This window comes from Camponotus vicinus, unplaced genomic scaffold, assembly GCF_025532165.1.
Source record: "Camponotus vicinus isolate PSW18456_S1 unplaced genomic scaffold, iyCamVici1.0 SCAF_8, whole genome shotgun sequence".
Classification (NCBI taxonomy): Eukaryota; Metazoa; Arthropoda; class Insecta; order Hymenoptera; family Formicidae; genus Camponotus; species Camponotus vicinus.
Window position 1 is genome coordinate 17972889 of NW_028141980.1, and position 20670 is coordinate 17993558.

Below are 20670 nucleotides of genomic sequence, written 5' to 3' on the forward strand. Positions count from 1 at the left end.
AGAATTATAACATTAATTAAAAATAAAATACATAGATTAAATAATTACTTTATGTTTCATACAATGCAAAATTAAAAGCATTATGATCTCTCTAATAATAATATAAAAAGTATCGAAAAATGTTCGGACGTCACCCCAGCAAGAAAACAGTAAGACACAATGGCCGCATTCAGCAGACTCAACAGTTGGGCAACATTACTAGATTTTCCGATGTAATTCGACGCTGATTGGTCGGACCTGAAAGTAGAAACCAATCATGTTCGATTGCTACTTAGCGGTTGAGTCTGCTGAATGCGGCCAATGTCATGCGATTGGCCATTCAATAGAGAATTTTTAAAGTTCCGAAAATCTTTCTATCTGATGGCCAATCATGTGACAGTGTTTATAAATAGTGGGTTTATTTGTGTTTCTTGCTGGAGAGCTCTCTATTAGTGGCTTGGCAACTCTGTTTTCCAGTCATTCGACTCCAGTCGATTGAGGTGGTCGGTTTTTCGTGGTCTTGCGCCATTGATCCTTCTAATTACTCTCCTACTCGTAATATATTAAATACTGAGCAATTCTTCTTTATTGCTATTAATAGATATATTGTAAAAAATGGTAAGCCCCTTCAATACTATATATTACATTGATTTAGATATGAAAACGGTATAGATTAGATATTATCATATCTGATTAAAATTTATCTTTAGAGTTTCACCTTTGCATGACCTTCATTTAGAAAATGATGTTCCATATTAATCCACTTGTCAATAATTTGCACATATATATTTAACATGTCTTTAATTCAAACTCTTTTTTTCTTTTTGTTTTATAACATATGATTTTAAGAAGGAATATATATATATATATATATATATACACATATAGTAAAATATGTGTGTACATGTATAAATAAATATAAATAAATATATATATATATGTATGTATATTAAAATAATATATTTTATAAAAACGTGTATTTATTTGAATATTAAAATAGAAAATTAAAATTTATTAAATAAATTAATTTATTAATATAAGTTATATATATTTTTATTAGTATCTTTTAGAAATAAATTATTGTAAGATATACCATGTCACATTAAATAAATTTTAATTTAAACAGTTGCAACCAAAAATCTATACTTTGTAATATTAAAGATATAATATTAAAAATATGTATTGGAATAGAGATAATTATTAATATATATTATCTATAATATTAATACATAATATAATTGTTATATTATACAAAATTATATATTATGATGATATGTAATATAACTATATATTAGTTCTAGTATACAATATAATCATTATTATTACAAATTTTATTTTAGGCGGAACCTATAGATGTTGTGGTTACTGGTGCTGCTGGACAAATTGCCTATTCTTTATTGTATCAAATTGCAGCTGGTACAATTTTTGGCCCACAACAGCCTATTAATCTACGATTATTAGATATTCCACCTATGCTGAAAGTATTGGATGGTGTAGTTATGGAACTGGAGGATTTAGCACTTCCTCTGTTACGAGGTAAACAATAAAACATTTATACAATTACTCAACTTTTATAAATTGTTATAAACCTTATTTAATGCTTATTACTCATTTATACGAATCAAATTAAGCATACAAATTGTAAATTATGTGTATAAATAATTTAATAATAGCAATTTAACATATTTAAACAACCATGTATCTTAAAAGAAAAATTTTTTTAAACGAGAATTTTTTTAATTGCAAAAAATCTTTATCATTTTTTTTGAGAGATAAATTGATATGAAAATATTTTCAACATTTCAATGAATGGTTGAGAGTATAAGTTTAGAACATGTATTATTGCCAAATGTGTGCTATTTATATTCCAATAGCATTATATAATTATACACACAAATATATTAATTTAAATTTGTAGAAGTTTTGCCAACAGCTGAACCAGCAAAGGCTTTTAATAATGTGGCAGCTGCTTTCTTGGTTGGCGCAATGCCTAGAAAAGAAGGAATGGAACGTAAAGATCTTTTGGCTGCAAATGTAGAAATTTTCAAGGTGCAAGGCGAAGCATTAGATAAATATGCTCGTAAGGATGTTAAAGTGTTAGTTGTAGGTAATCCTGCTAACACTAATGCGATTATTTGTTCGCATTATGCACCATCTATTCCAAAAGAAAATTTTACTGCAATGACTAGATTGGATCAGAATAGAGCTCAGGCAACATTAGCTGCAAGATTAAATGTGCAGGTATAATACATCTACATACACACACACACACTTATACTTACTATTCACTCCCTAACTAATTTCCTTATTTACACTATTAAAATTCCTGAAATGGTTTTAAAATATACAGAATTTGATTATACATGTGCTTATGTATTTTTTTCTTATATTTAACATTTTTTATTTTTATTTATAATCAATGTAAAAATATGTTTAATCTATTACTATATAAATTGTTTTACAGCACATTGTGTAAATTTATATAATTATTATTACTTAATTTTAAATTAACAGGTTGATAAAATCAAGAATGTCATTATTTGGGGTAATCATAGCTCTACGCAATATCCTGATGCAGCACATGCAACTGTAACACTTTCATCTGGTGTAAAACCAGTACCATCTGAGATTAATGATGATGAATGGTTGAATAATATCTTTGTATCAACGATTCAAAAACGCGGAGCTGCAGTAATAGCTGCTAGAAAAATGTCCTCTGCCATGTCTGCCGCTAAAGCTGCTGGAGATCATATGAGAGACTGGTGGTTTGGTACTAAACCTGGAGAATGGGTCAGCATGGGTGTTGTATCTGATGGAAGTTATGGAATTCCAAAAGATGTTGTATTTTCCTTCCCTGTCATTATTAAGGACAAACACTATGAAATTGTGCAAGTAAGTCATTTCATGAAATATTTAATCTTAAATGTACCTAAAATAAATAAATACAAGTAATACCCTTCCCTTTATATTTTTTATCTGTAGACTTTTAAAAATCTTAAAATTTTATGCATTATTGAGACTTGTGTATTTTCATACAAGCAGTAATAATGTTCTTTTCCAAAGATTTTCCTATAATAGTGACTAATTTAAATCATCAATGATTAAAAGCAAATATAAAAATTTTAAGAAAATTATAAAAATAGAAGAAAGTAACAAAAAGATTGTATTTTACAATTTTTATTTTTTTCAGAATCTTCCAATTAGTGACTTTGCAAAATCAAAGCTAGATATCACATCTAAAGAATTAGAGGAAGAACGTGCTGAGGCAAACAATGTATTGAAAAAGTGACTAGTAGCGTCAGTGCAAAATAATGAAATAAAAAAAGAAGAATTTGTGTTAGCAAAATTATAAAAAAAAAGTTATTAATAATGCTACACAGATAAGTACACACACACACATACGTATAAAACAAATGTCTCAAAATTTGTAAAAATATTGCGACATAAAGTCGCGAAAATATAAATGATAAATATGATTTTACGTTTGAAACAGTAGATTTCCTGGGATATAGAAATTTAAAGTTTGATAATGAACTTGAAATTCTCTATTTGCGAATCGCGCATACGATTGCTAAACAAGAGATTGTACGTCAATATATACTGCTGCAATACTTTTGTATTTGCATACATTTTAGATCACTGTATAATGCGTGTAATTCAATGTAAATATTATATGTAACAATTTAAATAGAAGGTAACTGGGAGTCTTAAATGTGTGGATTAATGGATTATCAATTGTGAAATGTAAATGCTATGTTCATTATCATAGATTGCATATGCAGGTCATTGATACATATATGTATATATAATCTATAGACTTTATAAAACTTATAATAAAAGTATATTGGAAAATGTATCTAATAGCACTTTTTTGTTTTTATTTACCTCTCCCAGGAGAATAATTTATTTTACAGTAATGGTAATTTTTAATATCAATATCGTTATAGTCAATTTTTCTCACATACATTTATATTATTTTCATTTCCGATTCAGCGACTTTCAGCCCGATATTTTTCTCGCCTACAACACTACAGGGGGAAATAGAGGGATAATAATTAAATAATTTCTCGAATTAAGAATTATTTAAAATTTGCTTGGTATCGTACCAAGAAAATTTTGTGCCCTGTGCACACAAATAAATTTCAACGAAAACTTAATTCTCGTTGAACTTACGCACTACCATCCGCGTTTGGCTCTGATGGCCTGTTTAAATTTAAGTTTATATTTTAATATACAGAGCCTAATTTCTTATAGTTATTTAATTCACGCCGGCGGAAGATGGCGTTATACTTTAATTTAATATATATTTGTAGGCGACCGAGAAGTATCGAGTTGAAGGGTCTGAATAGCTCAGTGGTAAGAGCAGTCGCCCGGCAAGCGAAAGACTTGGGTTCGATTCCCGATTCAGCGACTTTCAGCCCGATATTTTTCTCGCCTACAATACTACAGGGAGAAATAGAGGGATAATAATTAAATAATTTCTCGAATTGAGAATTATTTAAAATTTGCTTGGTATTGTACCAAGAAAATTTTGTGCCCTGTGCACACAAATAAATTTCAACGAAAACTTAATTCTCGTTGAACTTACGCACTACCATCCGTTTGGCTCTGATGGCCTGTTTAAATTTAAGTTTATATATTATTTTCATGTATCTTATTTTCTATTATTACATTTCGAGGTTTTTTTCTATTATTGTAATTATCGCGTGAGCACACGCATTAAGTAGCATATTATACACAAAGATGTTTTATTTATTCAATCTTGGTAACATTTTCAGTAAAATATTGCAACTTTTTTTCATTTCATTTAAAGATATTTTTGTTTCTTTAAAAGTTAAAGACGTTACATAAATATTCAGTTAAGAAGCAGATATTTAGAAGCTGTGAACATTGGTCTAGGTACTACAAAACATCTTTTTCAATATCATTAATGAAAAATTAATATTTTGCAAATGTCAATTTTGATTTACATTATTGCGTAAATATTTATATTAAGTTATTTGTTTGTGTAATATGCATATAAGTATTCTCTTAATAAAGAAAATAGAAATTTTCGTAAAATTATCTTTTATACAATAAACAATAACACACACACATTTCTAATCTTCAAGATTAATATTTCAATGAATATTGATTTATAAATGAGGAAACTTTCGAGTTTTTTTTGCATGAAAACAGTAAATATATTTGAAACACACTTGCAAAAAACGAGTTATGAAAAAGTTAAATTTTATGGATAATTTTCAAATTGTGGCCAAATTTTATAACAGTTTATACAATCAAATAACTAAAACATATTTTCAAATATCTTTTAAATATTTCAATTGTTATACAACACGCATACACATACAACGCACACATCCATACATATACGCACACATTTAAACAAATTGTTTTTTACTTACATTGTACAAGAAAATAATACATCTGTCAAATTATTATTAATGTAATATATATCAACAACCAATGTTTGTAGAAATCCGATTAATCGTAGTTTGCAAATTGTAAATTCAATGATATATATAATAAAATAAAAAAGGATATTCTAATATAATTCACAGCAGGATTACATTATAAATATGTATATATCATATTTTGTCTTATTTATATATGTATATATACACACACACATACATACATATTATATGTATATATATGTATACGCATATATGAAATATTATAAAGATCAACATACAGAAAATTATGATTTTAAGAGAGCATCGGATCAAGCATTGGATGATGGATATATCATGGATGTATCACGACTATTTAGTAATCACGGATATTTACTGAAATAGCGCAATACATTTATGGATAAATAAATTTTTCTCAAACAAAAACAATTTTGGTATATGAGTAATTACTTTACATTTAAATTTACAAAAAAAAATGTAAGATAACAGATAGCTGAAACGAGGAGCTATAAGATATATATCCAATGTTTGTGACTATGTTTTCAAATAATCTGTTTTATAGCAACATCCATAATTGTAAGCACTAACTTAAAATGTTGTATAAAAATCGCAAGTTTACACCTAATTTAGTTACAATAACCGATATTGTAATTAATATTATAACAGCAGCTTGAAGTATTTACACAATGTATTAAGTTAATAGTCACATCAAATTACGGATGTTACTGTAAATCAGATTAGTAGGAATAATCATTTCTAGAGAATATGTATACAAGTATTTCTTCAGAAATAAAGTTTCCGTCCCTGATTACTAAAAGTTGTTATCTGCTTATTATACTATATATAGTTCATACAAAAAAAAATAAAATTATTATTAGAAGGCCGTACTTTCTCTCTTTCTCTCTCTCTCGTTTCTACATACACATATCAATCCGCGCTAAATTATAATTTTTATTTCTTTGCATTATCTATGAATAATTTGAATCTTGGGTAAGAAAAATTAAATTTAATTCAAATGAAATCCTCTTTCTCGGGTAGCAGCCAAAAGTCTTTCTTTTAGAATTTCCTCGGTAGGATATTCTGGTAATTTTAAATAATGAACACAGGTGTTAACAGAAGGATAACCACCAGAACCAGCGTCCACTTTCCGTACGACAGTTAATCTGGGGTGTAAATTACATAAACCTCCTGGAGGTAGAGCCGAACAACCGGTAGCAAATTGTAAGAATGCTTTCCTCTCTGAACCAGTCAATGATAATAGCACGTTGACGAATCTTTGGAAGCCAGGACTGAAAAAAAGTAAATAAAATTTGTTTCATATTAAATGGAATAATGTGTGCATGTGTATATGTATGTGTGCACAATATCTATCGTGCACAAATCCGTTAAATCATTATTTATTTCTGAAAATAGTGTACTGAAAACACGCAGACTATTTTCATAATAAGTTTAATCAAAAATAAATATTATCTATGTCTTACCTTTCTTTTGTGTATCCTAGTTTTGGCTCGGTATAATTGAGCAAATCTTCTCTCGTCCATTGCGGATTTTGTTCTCCGCAAAGCATTGCCCGCATTTCCTCTGGACTAAAAACATGGAGTTTTTCCATCGGAAACACTTTTGAAAAGCCCAATTTGAATGCTTCAAGTTGCCTATAAATTCCCTGATTAAGGCAGTAATTGATGGTAAGATTAGTGTATTCTCTTGCATTTTCTATCGTTATTGCGATATCCGAGCCACCTTTCACTAATTCCACATGATCGTGTTGAAAAACTTTCGAACTTGGTGAATATGTCATGGTTAATGTTAAATCCTCAATAGCCACTGAAGTACCCGATGGATGAGTAATGTATAATGACATTTCTTCATCAGTGGAATTTACACCATCCGAAAAAGTTCTATCACGTTTAGCAATTGCAGTTTGTATCTCTTTCAGAAATTCTCCTCTTACAGGGTCCACCTCAGCAAGATCTTCTATGTCTAGTAAACCAGCGTACCATGGACAAGGTTCTAATGATGAGTACGCGACATCCGTTTCCCCCTCTTCTGATATAAAGCTACTTGACATGCTGGATGACATACTGTCTTGTGTAATGCCAGTAAGACCGATTTTTTCATTGACATTATTCGAAATATCACCGCGGCACATTAATTTTAAGAATGGACGGGATAATGGTAGATCTACTAATCTATTATCCTGGAGAACTTTTGCTAAAAAGACTCCTAGGAACCAGAAATATCGAACAGCACGATCGCAGGCTGCTGAATCTTGCGGCAATGGGGCCGGGAATAAACCGCTGGCTCGTGTCACGTAATATCCCGCAGGCCGAATTTTCTCTCCAGGAACACACGTTTGCTCCTCGCTTAAGATCTGCATGCCATCATCAGCGGCATCATCACATAACCAAAGACCTAAATCTTTACGTTGCAATTCTGCTGCAACTAATGCGAAAAATTCCAAAGTAGGTCCAAGACCGGTACCTTCTTCTCCTACAAATGCGACTTCAAGTATACTTTTACGACTTGCATGTATCTAGAGAAAAGGACAAAAAGGAAAAAAACATACATTAATATAAAACAAAGATATATTAATATATATGAAAAATGGCTTCTTCCTTTTTTTAAGTATAATTTTTACCTTCAATACTTGTTCCGCCCAATCTAATAACTTCTCTCCTCTAGGTACACTGACTCGTTCATGCTTAAGTCTGCCGACACGAAATTCGTGGCTGTCATCTCGTCGTGGGCTTAAACCCGGAGCTCTTTGTCTTTCAAGGATCGCATCTCGTTGCGTTTGTAACCATACAATAGACCGTGAAGCACCGAAGGCAGTGCAACTAAAGTAAAGTCGTCTAGTTTCGAAAGGCAACAAAAACGGACAACTCCGTGCGAGTTCCTCGCACCAATTGGGCAATGCACCGGCGGCTAGAGCCAGCGGGTCCTGAATCTGTTGCACGATCTTATTCGTGATTTTCTTGGAGGTAAAGTCATCTGGGTGAAGCCAGTAGGTCGTGTCATTCAAATCTTCCTGTTCTAGTGAAATACCGTCGTCCCGACTGGTGCTCAAAACAAATACATGTCTCAAAAGCTGCAGGACATCCTCCATAGTACACGCGTTTGTACTTTGCGTAAGATTACGAGAGTATAATGTTACGATCGGTGTTGCTCTACCAGATGATTCTTCGTCTCTGGTTTCCTTGTATATTATACTATATATGAAAAAAAAAATCAAATGAAAAAAAACAATCAAGCTACAGTTTTCTCTGTATAATATGTATCTATGTGATTTTTATGATAAATTAACAAAAATTTAAACATTACGTGTAGGTTGGTTCCCATATCCTTTTCAATTTTTCTTGACGACTGCCCAATTCAGTTAATTGCATTAGTTCCTGGACCGCTTGAAAAATGCTAGCGTGCGGATCTGAAAGCGGTATTTCAATATCCGGTATACCTGGAAAACCTGGTCCTTTTAATGACAAGGAAAGTCTAGGCATGGGCAATGTGCCTATGCGACTATTAATTTGCGCTTCGCTACCAGGAGGAGGAACTTCCAAATCCGTTGTCTATTACAAAAATATTTTAAAATAATACAACATTTTCACAAGATTAACTTTGTGTTTAATTTACATTACTTGCCTGATTAATGTTTGTCCGGCCAGGGCGTGGATCGAAAGCAGGAATAAGAGCAGAAAATTGACGCTTTAACACAAATTCGTCATCCCATGCACGCCTTTTACTACTCTGTGGTGCTTCTTCTTCCATGAATGCTGCCAAAAGATTGCGGCTTACCATTACTTCTTCGTATTCGCCTTCACAACCATCACCTTCTTCCTCATTTTCTTCATCTTCTTCCTAAAATGTAAAGAATATATTAGTATTATAATAGTAATGTAATTAATGTAATGTAATAGTAATTATGACTAGCTCTATATAATTCTTATTTACACTTATTCTTATTTGTCATTCTGTTTATCATACGACTATTATGTTTAGTTGCAAAATGTTGTATAAACGATATCATCATTAAAAAATTGGAAATTTAAATACATACACAGGCATAGTAATTTTCAAATAAATCGTTAAATTGTGCAAATGTTTTGATCAAATTGGATAAAATTTTTTTTAGTGAAATATTGAGACATTAATTATATTGTGCTAAATAAATTTTCTCCTAAAAATTCTTTAAATTTTACTTACAAAAATTTTCGTCTAAAAAAGAAATTACTTAATTGAGATGAGGAATATGCCTATATAATTTGCAAATTTATCTTAAAATCATCTTATATGATAAAATGTTGCACAATTACTTCTTGATCATTTTCTTCATTATCTTCTTCCTCTTCCAGGACACCATCTTCGTCATCTTCTAATTCAGTCAAAAGCGTAGGTCCGCCGGTAGTGCGACCTCCACCAGCGCTAGAAGTTGCTACACCTCCGCATGATTCCAAAAAGTCTTCAAGACTCACCTATATAATATAATATCCATATATAATATCAAAATGAACAAAAAATCTTCAAGAGAGAACATTTTAATAGAAAACACACATTTAGATAAAAAAGAAAAAAATTTTTTTAAATGAAAATTTTACCTGCTCGCTATCACTACTTGTACTAGTCAGAGACATAGTAAGCGCTTGTCCTAATCCTGGTCCGGTTGTTGTGGTGACACCACTACCAGCTACTTGTCCACTACTCGTCAAGCTTGGATAACTTTGCGCCGTACTAAGTAAACCACCGGGAAAATTTGGACTGAGCGCCAATCGTACGAGACTAGACACAGAATTTGGTCCTCGTGGATTAGAACTCGTACTAGAATTTGAAGCAAGATGTTGTCCACCTGTAGGTCCTACAAATTGTATTTTTTCTTTGAAAAATTTATATTGTTTACCATGGAAGAAATGTAATGATATTTAATAAGAATTTTGCAAAAGATGTATCATTTTTATTACACATAATGTATGTAATGTAAATAATATATATAATATATATACGAATATATTTAAGAAATATTTTTAGTGTAACACATTCACAGAAAAATATATATGTTATTGTAAATATGATTTGATTATAATACACTAAGCATATTCGTTAATATATAATAATCTAATTTAAAACAAACCTAATGTTCGTCTTCGCGCCATTGCAGCGAAAGTCTCCAATAAACCAGTAGCAGCTGTTGATTCCAAGGTATTGTTAGCATCGGAACAAGCGAGATTAGGCACAGATACCGACATGGGATTGGTAACCACAACAGGACAATTACCCGTTGTATTTTGTGTAGATGAGCTAGCTTCTTTCTCTCGAGTAATACAGTCTTTAGCAACTATTCCGAAAGAAATATACGGAATTTTTACATATACTATCAGCAAGAGGAAAGGAGATTAATGTACAATCACGAATTAAAGTGCGGTCGTGTATCTTCCACATACAAACATAATGAGATTTAAGTATAGTTACAATTATGATATATATATAAAATTTTACACATGTCTGATTTAAATATAAGCATTATAGCAGTGAAACATGTATTATCGCAGTAAAAAAGTTATATCGTACCATCTGCGATTCCAGTAGGATGATGCCTTGGTACAGATTTGATCCTTAATGAGTTTTCATCCGACTCGCCAGAAACGCTGATTCTAACGGGAACTAAACCAAGTAATTCACCACTCAGAAAACTATTAGTATTGTTGCGTAATCTGTCAGCTCCCTCTCTCATACGATCCAGAACCTCAGCAGTTTCCAAACTCAATAAGCCTCCACTAGCCTATATTACATTATGTATATATTAGAGTTCATATTTCAATTTATATTTTCAGTGTCTATTCACACAAATCTTGTAAAAAATTCCCTGATTTTCAGAATATTTTTATTCAAAATTCCAGATAAAGAGAATATTTTAAAGATATTTTAGTGCAAGTTTCTAAAATAAATTTTTTTATTATATACATTTTCCAATGTTTTTTCACTTATACAAAGCAAAAATACAAAACCATTTAAATTTCAAATATTAGATTTGCAAATGTACTGAAAAAAGTTGAATAGCTTTCGTAAAATAAAAATTTTGAACATAACATCTTTATTTTTTTTACACTAAAAATTGTAATAATGTAATGTGAGTATGTATTTCATATTCAATATTTTATTAAGACATATTAAATATATAAATAGAAATAATATATTTATAATGTATTTTAAACACATAATTCACATATTAGCAGATTGCTGATTGCTTATAATGTAAAAGCAAAATTAAAAAAAAAATTTCCTGAATCCCAAAATTTCACATAAGAGATCCTTGATTTTTTTAAATACAAAAGAAATCCCTGAGAATTTCAGATTTCCCATATTTTTTCAGGGAATAGACACTGATTTGAAATAAATAGTAGAAAATTAGTAATTGTAAAAAATTTATTATTTATAATTTTTACCTTGTTGCCTCTTATAGTAGCAAAAAGTGGTTTCGAACTGGACGCTCGATTACTAGTACTGTTAACCGGGCAATCCGTGTTAAGGGTAAGACTTTCAACGATAGTAGCTAAATCACTAGTAACGGCTGTATCCGGCCTGGGATGCAATACAACGGAAAGTTCGCCTGTCGAGTTTGCTCCACTCTCACCAGTTACGGCAACCACTGCTTCGGCACGTGCCACTGATAATACACTTTCGGCTATTGATTCGGCAGCTTGCTGTTTGTAAAAATATCAAAAGAAACGAATCTCATGTATTATATTAATTATATTTCGCTCTATATGAAAATTTTAATTTTACTAATTAAATTCTAAAATATCTTAAAATTTTTTATTCTACAATATGTATGCAATAAATGAATAAAAAATCTTACCTTTGCCGCAAGATTATCCGCACTTGCAGCTTGATCGGTGGAAGCTACTGAACTACGCATAGCAGTATCAGTGCAATCGGGTAAACTAGGAGTGCTATTTGATTTCCGACCAGTTAAAACTCCTCCGCCATTTTTACACTTCACGGAGCTGTCTGTCTCAAGGCTGGTGCCAACCAATCTAAGATCATATTTTCCTTCTGCACCCATTCTGTAGGAATTTGATCCACCGTGATCCCAGGTTACATCTATCCATCCGTTATGTAATTCTCCCGTAACCGTGCCTTCACCTGTAAGTATCAAGATAATTTAGTTCTTTACAATTCTATAATTTCGTTTAATATAATTGTTTACCGTTAAACGCAAGTTAATATTCTCACACATACCTGGCGGTACGCCGTCTTGATCCCTCCACTTCCAATCTAAACCTCTAGCCACTCTAACTCCCGCAACTAAATGTTTAAGGACTTGTGTTTTAATAAATCTTCTTTGTTTCCGTACACCGGCCTCGGCTTCCTTGGCTGCACGACCTAAATCTTCGCATACTCCAGTAACTTCTCCGTAAACTTCAAAGCCAGACACAGAGAGATAATGCGTTTGTCCAGAAGCATTCTTTCCAATTTGCTGTAAACGTAAGTGCCGCCAGCCTTGTGTTTCTTCACTCGGTGGTTCTAATGTCCAGGTAGCTGTACTACCCGGTTCGTTTAAAGAACAATCATCTACATGAGCATATAATGTTATCCATGTAACGCCGTCCTTTGATGCTTGAAACATCCAATTCCTTAAAGCACTTCTACCATATCCTCTCGCGTGTCTTAAGGTATAAGCGTTAGGAATTATCCAAACTCCAAGATCAATTGAAAACCATGCGCGTTTGTCATCATTAGTGTGACAATTCAATGCCGATGGATCACGGCTAAGTATATCCTCGAGATGGCCATATGGCAAATTTCTTCCATCGCTCGATGTAATGACAACTAAACCATATTGACCCGGGTTTACCCATTCGGGACAAGTTTTAGCATTTGTACCGATCCAATATAGCAAACCATTCTCGTCAAAATCATGTTGATATTTGAATATTATTTTATTTTCTTCCTTTAATTTTTTTACGAATGTAAATGTAGATCTATCATGATCGTGCCATTGCTTAGCTACCATTTTTAATAAATGATTTTCTAATTGTTGTATCGTACTCAAAGGTTCCATTTTTAAGCTACGACCAGATCGATCTATTAACGCGCTTTCGCCAGAAGCCTTTTCTAGTCGAAAGCGTAATCTCCTCGTTAAAATCTGTGTAAAAATGAAATTGAATTTAAAAACCTACAGAAAATAATATATAACAAAATTACACGCGTAGAAAAATTATACGTGCAGTGATACACTGCGAGGTATACCTGTAAACCATAGCCTGATCCAGGTGTGTCATATAAGTATACGGGTAATTTTTCTATCGATTCTAGCACCGAAACCAACTTGTGGACTAAAATTTTAGCGGAATTATGCTCCTTATCCTTATCTTTTGTCTGAAAACAGCTATTAAACACAGTTATCCTCTGCATCCTAAGTTTAGTCGCCCTTAATGTTGGTGGTGAAGGTCCAGGAGGCGCAGCCAACAAAACGAGTAATGCTTGCACAAGACCGCTAGAGTGTAATTCGTATGCGGATACCCGACCTTCTTCATTTAATAATATTTTAAGTTGCTCTAGTGCGGATTGTAATACATTACGCCACTCGCGATTTCCAGATTGTTGTTTCTGAGACGCTTTCTCTATTTGACTGACAATGGTACCAAGCTTAGCAACTACACCACGTGGTTGAGCTTGAGCTACTTTAAAATAACGTTCATATATCTCTTGCGCTTGCACTTTGACTTTCTGTTTAATCGCTTCAATTTTAGATCTTAATCTTTTTCCTCTTTTACCAGTCCAACCTGCTGCAAATTCTGGACCTAAATCATATAATGTAAAATTTTATAAAGAAATCTTAATAAAAAGAAGTAAGATTAAAATACATGAAGTATAATAATTGAATATTTTTCTCGTACCTAAGCTTGTTTCTGCTGTGAAAGAATGCTTAGTACCTCTGTTTGATTCAAAAATAAAACCTGGCAAGTCTTCTCTTAAAATGGTTGCCTGTTGTTGGCCATCACTATTATGTATACATAATTCACTTTCCTTCCTACTGGATAATGCCCAATTTCCTACAACCAACCGCGTAGTGCCAGGTCGAGAGAGCACAGGCTGACTTACAAAGTTTACTTTTAGCTGACTACGCGCCCTTTGTAGTTTCTCCAAAAATTCACCACGATTTTCTGTAAATTATGTTATATTATATAATATTTATTAATTTTAAATTAAATACTAAAGAATAGAATGTATGCCATTATGACAGAGAAAAGAGAGAAAGGGAAAGAGACGAGAAAGATATGCTACAAGTTTATATAACTATAGAAGAAAAGAATGTTGAATGTATGTATATGTGTGTTGTGTATGTACATACACATATATATAGTATAATGTGCAAGTTATTACACAAATTAAACATATATGTAACCAACCTTCAGTAGTAAGCGACTCTGTGTTCCTTCCTTTTCCTGTAGGCAGTTAGTAAAACCACAGTTATTCTTTACATAGTTCCCCTCGCAAAAGTTAATCACAAATAAAAAATATAAAATAAAGTGAAAACATATTAAAAATGTAAAAAGATAAAAACAACACTTTGGTAAAAGACAATAGTAGTAAAATGAATAATATATGTGTGCGATTGTACAATCAAGCATATGTATATGCTTACCCGATGTATCTGTTCCACCTTCTGGACTTCCACTGGAATACATAGTTGCCAATTTGCCGTCAAGAATAAATCTAAACCATCCGTTGCTTCCATTCGATAGTTCTAAAGCCGCTGCATCGGACCAAATGTATAAACAATCACGTCCTCTACATATACACCAGTCTCTCCAATGATACGCTCTACCTATTAATAATTCTTTCGCATCTTCCATTCTTTGATCATCTCCTGATTGATTTGATTCTGTTTCTGGCTCGGGTGTAGTTTCTTGTGGTCCGGCTAAAGCGGCAACTTTTGAAAATACTCCTAAACGTGCGAAATGTTCTAAGAATTCATCTTTGCCTTTAATCATCAAATCCTGTATCATTTGCAGGACGACTAAATGACCGTCTTCATCTTCCTGTTAATATTAGAATACACACAAGTTTTTAAATAGTTTTAAACATAAAGCAAAACAATATCAAAACAATCACAAAAAACGGATAAGGTAATAAAAATATTTATCTTTCGGAAATATATAAAAAAAAGAGGGAGAAGTGCACAATTTACTCTTATTATAAAAAGAAAATATAAATAAATAAAAAGAAAACATTTTGCAAAACTTGCACATAATAAATACAAGTGTTATATGCATTTTTTTTAAATTACAATTTGCGAAAATGTGAATGGATCCCATCAACAACAAACAGGCAGTAGACAAAAATAGACTTAATCCTTTGAATTTTATAATAGAGTACAGATTTTCTTTTTCAAAGTATATTTCTTCATTTATCTTTCTCACATTTCAAGCGATTTCAGCTGATTAGTTTGTGAATTTTGTATTTTCTCATAAATCTTGCAATAATAATGACACTTATTGCTGCAATTTCTCTCAAGGATGCTATACACTATAAAAAATATCAGAAAAACTATCACTGACTTTATAATTAAGAAACTAATTGCATTGAGACTTTGCGACTAAATATATGCCATTTCTTAAAAAAAAAAAATAATAATAATCGTACACTAATATAGTTCTACCGAGTAATATATAATATCCAAGAGACATGCGTGTAATAAGTATGTTAAATTTCACGCTCTTTAAATACGTTATACTTTATGTTAATTATAAACGTACATGTGTAAAATCTCGACGCAATTATTAATTGAATAAAATTAATGGAAGAATTATGAACAGCATGGAAAGGACTAAAAGGTTTTCGCGAGCGATGGAAATATGTAATAGACGTTACCGTCTTATCGAGAATGTAGTTGCAACAAGACTTGCGAGTCGTAAGGCCGAGTAATTTTGGGCCAAACACCTTAAAAGCCGTAGGTGATGATAATGGCGCCTTTATTTCAAGTTCCTGTGAAAAACTTTAATGAATCACTGATATCGCCAATTAATACGATTGTCTCTCTGCCTGCATGCATGTTGGGATCTTTAATCTTTTGTGTACAAAAATATTCCATATTTAAAAAAAAAATAGAATTCTGTTTCATATATATTACAAATAATAAATGTGCATAGTTTTATCATATGGAATTTTTGTATAGGAAAGAGAAGGGAAGAGATAATTTCTCTCACAGTCAATCAATACACACACAGGATAATCCCTTCAAAATAAGATATATATAGTAAGATATATAAATTTCCATATAGCGTTCTCACTTTATGATATTATGTGTATAAGCATTGTGTAAAGTGAACAATGTTTTTTAATATGAATAAGCGCCAAATATTATTGATAAAAATTTGACAAATTAAGTTATCACACTTACCTCATTATCTAAAACATTGGCAATTACTTCTACAAGCATAGCTCCACATCCTCCAGTTCTGTCAGATCTACAGGTTTCTATAAGCAATTCTGGTTGGATATAATGCACCATTTTTCTGATCAAACTTAAACTTGCTTTTCTAACACTTGGTAACATAGTTGACTGAAAGGTTGCACAAAACACTGGCAATAATCTTTTTAGATAAACAGGCGCCATTTCAGGATCTCCTTTAGGCTCTGTAAATTCTTCTATTTCTGTCTCAAGTTTTCTATGTTCTTGACTCGGTGGTAACATCCATTCTCCAGGTGACTGTAAAATGGCTGCAACTTCTCTATGTCCTTCATCGACGCGTTCCCTGGCTTTATCCAAAGGTGTTTTACCATCTTCGTCTCGTAAATCAGGATTAGCACCGTGTCTAAGTAGAACTTTGGCAATAGCTGGTCTTCCAAAACAAGCTGCATAGTGTAGACTGGATGATCGCTGACCTTTATTAACATCTGCTCCTCTATCGCATAAGAATTCGACCATTTCTTGTGTACCGAATGCCGAAGCCCAATTGAGCAAAGTTTGCCCAACATCATCCATAAAATTAACTTCAATCCCACCTGTATCTATTGCCTCTATCAAAGCATCTGTATCTTTCGAGCGTATGCAATCAATTAACTGTCTATGCGATTTCTCTCCAGCACTATCTAAACGTCTCAATCTTGGTAACAGAGGACCAGATGGACCACCAGTAGTGCTACGACCCAATGCTAATCTACCCTCAAACAGTAAGACTAATAGAAGATCTATCAATCTCATAGAATCAAGAGCGCATCGTTCATCTCCCTTTAGTGCCTTTTCTATCGCGTCTGGTAATTCCGAACGTAAAAGATCGTGCGTAATTGACGGTGATCCTCTACAAAGTGTCGACAAGAGACTAATTATAGTCGAAACAGAAGCACAAGATTTTGGTTCCGGAGCTGGAACTGTGGTTATGGTACTAGATGGTGGAGGTGTTTTTGGATTGCTGCAAGTCGCCGTAGTGGATGTACCAGGACCTGCTGCATTTGACAACCTAAAAAAGAATTTGCATAAAAATATACAACAATACATTAATATAAATATCAATATAAATAAAAAATCACACACATACCGATATAAAAGTTCAGAAACTAATCCATTTGATGCTAATGGTGCAGGATCTGTTCCCCTTCTGGAGAATCTGTCTGCCAATGATGCAAAGCAACGAAGTGCTCCGTCTGCAACGTGCGCATCCTCATGTCTGAGTAATACCGATAGAGCCTCGACACAATCGGGTAAAGCTTTATCTTGAGGCTCAACTTTGCCGCATAGACGCGTAACGACTGCCATTGCCGAATGCAATGTGTCCCGATGTACGCGCGCTCCGTGCTCTCGAATGAAGCACAACGCACAAGGTAGACCACCAGCCTCGAATACAGCGCCCGCTTCTCTCGCGCATACAAGTTCTAATACCTGGGAAATATGAAAATAACATTTGATTATATCGCTAATCATATTTTATGCGCAATCTATTTTTATATGCTACTATGAAATCAATTATACCTTTATACATTGTTCTGCCAAATCCCGACTGGCTCTAGAGCCGAGTCCAGCACCAGAAAGTCGACTGCAAATAGCCTTTACTGCGCCTTCCATAGCTACTACTCTGCGCGTACATTCTGCAGAAACATCCAAGTAATATGTAATAGCTCGAGCAGTCACTTCCAACACGCTGTCTGGCACTAATTCGTCCAGAAAAATTCGGCAAAGCGCTGGGAGAAATGTGCGTGGAGGACAACTGTAGAACATAAAATGTCCTATGTATCAATACCATAATTTACATATAATCATTTTATTACTTACCATTCAAAGCAACGGTCAACATTATCAGACATAAGTAACAGCATGCACAATTGTTCTAGTGCAATTAACTGCATGTCTCTTTCGTCTCCTTGCCCCATACTGAGCCATTCCAACAAAGTTTCAGGATCGACATCTGCCATCTTGAGAAGAAAGAAAAAAAATATATACAAATGGTTTTCTTGCATTTAAAAATTTTTTGATGCTAAAAATTATGATTATTTCACAAAAAAAAGTTTAAATTAATATATTTATTACAAATTCATTAAATTGATATAAATATTAATCAAGATATTTGACTTAATTTAATGATTTAACAGTAAATTGTTGATACATTTGTATATATAAATGCAGCAAAAATTTTTGGACCATTATAATGGCTACTTTATAATAAATGCAAATGATAAAAACCATTATAGTTCTTTTTAATTAGAATTAAATTAAAAAAAAAGATTTATTAATATAAATTAATAAATTGAACAATAGGTGCTTTCCATTTACATCAAAACTCAGATAAATCTCACTTCTGTCTTTCTTTAACATGAATGTTGAAGAAAGACAGAAGTGAGATTTATCTGAGTTTTGATGTAAATGGAAAGCACCTAATGATTGTAATATTGTAAATAATTTCATATCTATATCATGAAATTTAATGTAATCTGTCAAAAAGAGAGAGAGAGAGAGAGGGAGGGGGAGAGAGAGAGAGAGCATATTCTATTTTTTATTATATTCTTTTTATATCACTTACCTTATACTTTGAATATATTTAGCACCAATTGGCTCAACTTTATATTTTGATATTCTGAAAACTATATAGAAAGAATCTTATTAAATTGTGCAAATTAATAATCTAAGATATTTATAAGAAAGCAATCGCATATAATGTTATCGCAGCTAATGTTAATGTTACAGCTGCTGTGTTTAATTGTCTGATGCAAATTATAATCTATGCAAACTTGTAGATACAAGCTACATATTTTTTTGTAATTTTAGATTATTTTTAATCACTTTGACATCTTGCTCTTTATATCTCCTTGGAAATATACGCCAACTTCCCGAATCAAATGCGACAAATAATGAATATCATTACGATATAAATAGAAAAGTCAATTTGATTCGATGAAATAAAGACACGTGATTGTCGTGTACCAATATTTGTGCAACAGTTATTACGACTCGACCGTAATAAAGGTTGAAAAAAGATTGGTCGCAACGACTGTAAGATACGAGATATGATTAATAGGGTACGTAACCTTTAATATATATGTATTTTTCAATTACTTGTTTTAAAAACAGATAGAGGGGTAAGAGAAAGAATTCGGAGTATGATTAAAAAATAATGCATTTTAACAGAGATATATACGGACATACCTACCGTTAAAACGTACCGTTGCATGCAACATTCCATTCTTCGTGATAGGTCAACTCGCCATTCTCTCGCAGACGTGTCGTTTACTAATGCGTGAATACCGATATAGATCGTCTATTTATTTCGCCCGTCAATAACACAATCTATGCTTTGCATTAGCGGATCGACTTAACAAAGCACTTTCTCACACACTACGAATAATTTTTTCTTTATATCATCGTCATATACGTCACATATATTTCTCGTCTCTTTTTACATATTCAATGTTTAATTTCAATATAGATTGGAATCATGCAATTCTGGCATGCTTATGAATAGTAAGACGAATTTTCATGTAAATCTGAAAGCCACAGAGCTCACGTCACCGATCAATTGTTCTACCTAGAGAGCTTTCCTCGCATAAGCATAATATCACACGATTGGCTGATGAATAGAAAAGTTTTAGGGACTTTAAAATTCTCTATTCGACAGCCAATTGCGTGACAATGGCTGCGGTCGGGAAGACGCTTTGGATGCTTTGAAGCGTTTGATTGACCAATCAGGACAAAAGGAGTAAAGATTTCTTTAATCTGATTGGTCAATATCAAACGCTTCAATGCAGCCAGAGCGTCTTCCCGAGCATAGCTATTATCCATCTATATTTC

The 20670-nt window shown here is 32.4% G+C and overlaps 2 protein-coding genes across 9 annotated transcripts; one reads left to right on the forward strand and one right to left on the reverse strand.

Moving 5' to 3' along the window:
- The first annotated feature begins 439 nt into the window (after positions 1-439).
- On the forward strand, positions 440-3835 carry Mdh1 (malate dehydrogenase 1). Its single transcript, XM_083107529.1, has 5 exons — positions 440-597; positions 1320-1515; positions 1898-2220; positions 2494-2871; positions 3170-3835. Exons 1-5 carry the CDS (start codon positions 595-597, stop codon positions 3266-3268), a joined length of 999 nt encoding a protein of 332 aa, XP_082963655.1. The 5' UTR covers positions 440-594; the 3' UTR covers positions 3269-3835.
- On the reverse strand, positions 3834-20288 carry Ufd4 (ubiquitin fusion-degradation 4-like). Of its 8 annotated transcripts, none has more exons than XM_083107522.1 (23): positions 20046-20288; positions 19406-19466; positions 18661-18800; positions 18361-18595; positions 17930-18270; positions 16792-17851; positions 16263-16376; positions 15034-15430; positions 14798-14833; positions 14285-14551; positions 13635-14188; positions 12624-13530; positions 12241-12527; positions 11828-12085; positions 10953-11163; positions 10516-10719; positions 9986-10242; positions 9704-9862; positions 9033-9248; positions 8715-8959; positions 8032-8602; positions 6875-7926; positions 3834-6682 (listed from the first exon to the last, which is right to left on the reverse strand). In XM_083107522.1, exons 3-23 carry the CDS (start codon positions 18798-18800, stop codon positions 6400-6402), a joined length of 7794 nt encoding a protein of 2597 aa, XP_082963648.1. In that variant the 5' UTR covers positions 19406-19466; positions 20046-20288; the 3' UTR covers positions 3834-6399. The 8 variants fall into 8 exon arrangements, with proteins under 8 accessions (XP_082963648.1, XP_082963646.1, XP_082963647.1 ...); XM_083107520.1 differs by having other exon boundaries at positions 20033-20288; XM_083107521.1 differs by having other exon boundaries at positions 20029-20288.
- Positions 20289-20670: the final 382 nt, after the last annotated feature.

What these genes read in the sequence shown, in the direction of transcription:
- Mdh1 (XM_083107529.1), top strand. An exon ending in AGCACTTCCTCTGTTACGAG is followed by an intron (nt 1,516 to 1,897) that starts GTAAACAATAAA and finishes TTAAATTTGTAG; the next exon opens with AAGTTTTGCCAACAGCTGAA. An exon ending in CTGCAAGATTAAATGTGCAG is followed by an intron (nt 2,221 to 2,493) that starts GTATAATACATC and finishes TTAAATTAACAG; the next exon opens with GTTGATAAAATCAAGAATGT.
- Ufd4 (XM_083107522.1), bottom strand. Translation starts at nt 18,800, where the DNA reads ATGGCAGATGTCGATCCTGAAACTTTGTTGGAATGGCTCAGTATGGGG. An exon ending in TGGCAGAACAATGTATAAAG is followed by an intron (nt 18,271 to 18,360) that starts GTATAATTGATT and finishes CATATTTCCCAG; the next exon opens with GTATTAGAACTTGTATGCGC. An exon ending in CTACTATAAGAGGCAACAAG is followed by an intron (nt 11,164 to 11,827) that starts GTAAAAATTATA and finishes AATGTAATATAG; the next exon opens with GCTAGTGGAGGCTTATTGAG.